Below are 3878 nucleotides of genomic sequence, written 5' to 3' on the forward strand. Positions count from 1 at the left end.
TAAAAAATCCTATTGATAGCATTCTCACTGGCACTGAATTAGTTGGCGACACAGGATGAGAGGTTCATGACTTAATTTTACACGAACGTGTATTTTGCTTGTTAAACTATTGTAACATCCCAGCTGGGGGAAAAACAACACAGGGACCCACTGCCCACCCCTCGAGCGAAACGCCCCGACTTCAGTGCATTTGCAGTGACAGCAGGCCTTATGTTTGCAGATGCGTTAGCCACTTTTTGATCTTTACGCCATTATTTTGATGAAGAAAATGTTCATCTTGTTGACATTATCACTGTAGTCAATAATGACCCCAGTAGTTAGTTTCCTTATAAATATTTAACTTAATATAAGTCCTCCCTTGGGTTATAGCACTTTTGACAGTTGTATAATCTGAAACAAATCCTCTTTTTTGGTCAAACAGACCATGTTACACACACAGTTGGCTAGCTATTTACAAAGCACCCAATTAAATCCTACTTAATTCTCCCCCTCTGAAAAATCCTATTTCACTAGTGCGCAGGCTACTGATCACGCAAGATGAGCCTCTTTCACCGAGCCTGGACATGAGTTTACAGTCTGCAAGACTCAATTGTACAAAAGCCTGCTGTAAAATTAATTCACCCGTCAAATGGTATGTACAAAAGAAGTGAAGAGAATGTGCAAATTCAGAGGATTGAAGAAATAAGCTGAAGAATCACAGTTAAAGACAGGTAAATCTAGTTTAATGTTCACATGTAGTAGTTACACATCACAGAGATTAAACAGGATTTTAACTGTAACATAGCTGCAGCAAAATGCAAGTCATTTTGTACTAGAAAAATAACCTTGACGCAGTTATCCGATTTTTGGTCTACTTAAGTTCATTTTAAGATGAATTTACATCACTGATCATAATGACTTTGCCCATGTGCTTTTCTGCAGTTCGGTATTAATACTCTTTGGACGAAGGAACCAGCAACTGTTTTTGTTAATGGTTTGCCCTTTGGTTGCAAGCAGAGAACTGTTTTCACTTCTTAAGCAATTAATAGGCTGTAGGAACGCAAGTTTGCAATAAAACCTTTCGGTGCTAAATGAAGTTCCAGAACAAATGTCTTGATCTGATGCAACAGCAGATTTTTAAAAAAAAGCTGATTAAAGATCTAAAGCATTGCCCCCGTAATGCAAAAACTAGAGAGAATTTGTTTTTCTATTCTCAGTAAAAAAACCACTACATCTTACTGCTACTTGTATAGAACGCACTAAAAACCCCTGTGCCTAAATGATACAAGTGTAGTCTCAAAATGTATAATACACTTACAAACATTTTAAGTCTAGATTGAGGAAAACACGTTTGTATGGACTCCAAACAAGTTTATTCGCAATTAGACATCTCATGCAATCATGCAGGACCACTAGCTATAGCTGTAACTTCAGAGTCTAAAGGACATTTGGGGACAAAAAAAAGCCCTAAACATTCAAGATACTTCCGTATTAGCAGCTCCGTACTCGGAGCTGCGGTTTTCTAAGGGGTATTCCCACAGATTTAAAAAAAACATACACACCTTTATAATATTTACAAAAAAATATTTAATTAAAAATATTTTATAATTACAGTAGTCTATTAAAGCATATACTTTTCTCACACTTATAGAACATCTCTATATATACACAGTATGAAATGTCACTCATTTATCTATACAATATGTAACATTCCTGCAGGGAGAAGAAAGTTCCCTGGGCCCCAATAAAATCCATCTATTTTAAACAATAGATGTCAAATATATCTACAAATGCTCTGGGAGATTAGTAAAGCTTCCAAGGTTCAGCTGCTCGGTCCCTTAAGAGTTACAACGCTTCTAAAGTCTGCTTTAGGTCCTCTAGCCCGGGGCAGAGTCGCAACTTTTCCTGCTCCGGCTCCGACAGCGGGACACACCGCTCACATCTGGTCGGAAAAGAAGAGACGGGGCGGGGGGGGGACGGGGCGGGACGGGGGGGCCGCTACGGCCGTGCAAAACGGTGAAGAGGCTGGCTCCGAAGCATGGGAACTGCTCGGGGGGGTTGGATGGCTCCTTCCTCCGGTGCGGCGGGGCCGGGCCGGGGCTCCCCCCCCGCCGCCCGCCCCCCGCGGTGCCTCCGCGCGGCGCGGCGCCGCCGCACACCTGTGGGAGAGGAATGAATAGAGGGGGTGTGTGAACCGCTCCGCTCCAGACCGACTGGCGCCACCAACAAAACACAAGACATGCTTGATCAACAACCCAAAACAAACCAGGTCAAACAACAACCGCAGCTCCCAGGCTGGGCCAGGGCGGAGGGATGCGCAGCTGCGCGCCGCAGCCAGAAGCGCTTCGGGGGGAGGAGAGGGGGGTGGAAAAAAAAACCCCAAACCACAAACCAAAAAAAGGTAATTAAAGGAAATAAAATACCCACCCGGTAATTAAAAATAAAACCCCAAGCCTCCTGCAAATACTTCCCGCCGAGCTCTGGTCCCTCTTCGGCAGGCTCCCGCCGAGCGCCCCGCTCCCCCCCCGCCCCACCCGCGGCGGCCCCGCACTCACCTGGGGAGCGGCGGTCAGCGGCAGAGGATGCTGTCCCCGGGCTTGCTAACAGAGCCAGCCTGCGCAGCAAGGAAACACGGCGAGTTAGACGGGGGGGGTCAGGAGAGACACGGAGATCTCCCCCACACACACACGCGCCCCAGACCCCCACCCGCGCACCGGGCACTGCCACAGCCCCGCCGGGGAAGCGCTGACGGGAGCCCCCCGCTGCAGGGGGGGCAGGCGGGCACCAGCCCGGGGGTACGGAGCAGAGGGGCCGCGGCAGCGCTCCCGACGGGCGGGCGCGGGGAGCCCCGGGGCACACCGCTCCCCGCGCCTCGGCTGCAAGCGCCCCCGGGCTGCCACGGGGGGGTCCCCCTTTCTCCCCCCGCAAGGCACGCTGCGCCCAGGGCGTTGGATGCGCACAGCCCCCGGCCCCGCTCACAGCGGCTACGCTCGGCGGAGCGCTGGGAAGCGCAGGAGCGCGGCGTCTGCTCCCGTGCGTGCAAAGGCGCCGATTGCAGCTACTCCCTCGAGAGGCTGCGATCAGACGGGGAACACCGCGAGCACCTCTGCGCCCGTCCCCTCCGGGGACCGCGGCCCCTCGGCGGAGCCTCGGGGCCGGCAGCGGCGAGGCATCGCCGGGGCGCTCCCGCGGCGGGCGGCGCTGACCGCTGGGCCGTGCCGCTACCGTCCTCCCCGCTCCGCACCCCGAACTGCGGGCTGGCGTGGCACGCACCTCTTACCGGGTCAGTGTTGAGGGCTGTCAGCGGGGTCCTGGGGGTGCCCGCGGGACAGCTGCCCGGGTGCAGGGCGGGCGGCTGCTGCTGCTGCCGGAGCAGCGCCGGGTGCGTCTCCAGAGCCAGCTGCAGGTCGAGGATGTAGTCGATGACATGCTGCAGGATCTCCACTTTGCTGACCCTCTTGTTGGGCGGGATGGTGGGCACCAGCTTCCTCAGCCGGCTGTAACAGTCATTCATATCGCACTGCAGGCACAGCGCCGCCGGCTCCTCGCCCGACGGCGGGCCCCCCTTGCAGCCGCTGTGCTCGGCCAGGCACCGCAGGGCCGGGTGCCCCCCGCCGCCGCCCGCCACGCCGGGCTGCGCCTTGCGGCTGGGGTGCCGGACGGGACTCACGGCTTTCATGGTGCCGCAGGGAGGGAGGGAGACCTCCCTCTCCACCACCGCTGCCGCCTCCTGCGACCTCGGACAGCCGCGCACGCACCGCCCGCAACGCAAGGGGAGCGGGGCACGGCCACAGCCTCGCTGGCGTTACAGCGGCCCCCCCGGGGATGTGACGAGAGGTGCTCGCAGGGCCGTGCGACGACAACAGCACCACCGCCGAAACACCTCTCCCTTCCCGGCT

General features: G+C 54.7%; 1 protein-coding gene across 1 annotated transcript; it reads right to left on the reverse strand.

Annotated features, from left to right (window-relative positions):
• Positions 1–2548: 2548 nt before the first annotated feature.
• On the reverse strand, positions 2549–3658 carry ID4 (inhibitor of DNA binding 4). Its single transcript, XM_059815755.1, has 2 exons — positions 3260–3658; positions 2549–2593 (listed from the first exon to the last, which is right to left on the reverse strand). The coding sequence occupies exons 1-2, from the start codon at positions 3656–3658 to the stop codon at positions 2549–2551; spliced, it is 444 nt and encodes a 147-aa protein (XP_059671738.1).
• Between the last annotated feature and the right edge of the window lie 220 nt (positions 3659–3878).

The sequence above is a fragment of the Gavia stellata genome, chromosome 3, assembly GCF_030936135.1.
Source record: "Gavia stellata isolate bGavSte3 chromosome 3, bGavSte3.hap2, whole genome shotgun sequence".
Taxonomy (NCBI): Eukaryota; Metazoa; Chordata; class Aves; order Gaviiformes; family Gaviidae; genus Gavia; species Gavia stellata.

Excerpts from the sequence above, each read along its gene's own strand:
- ID4 (XM_059815755.1), bottom strand. The coding sequence starts at position 3,658 with ATGAAAGCCGTGAGTCCCGTCCGGCACCCCAGCCGCAAGGCGCAGCCC. Across the intron at positions 2,594-3,259 it reads CAGCCCTCAACACTGACCCG|GCTGGCTCTGTTAGCAAGCC; the intron begins GTAAGAGGTGCG and ends CTTGCTGCGCAG.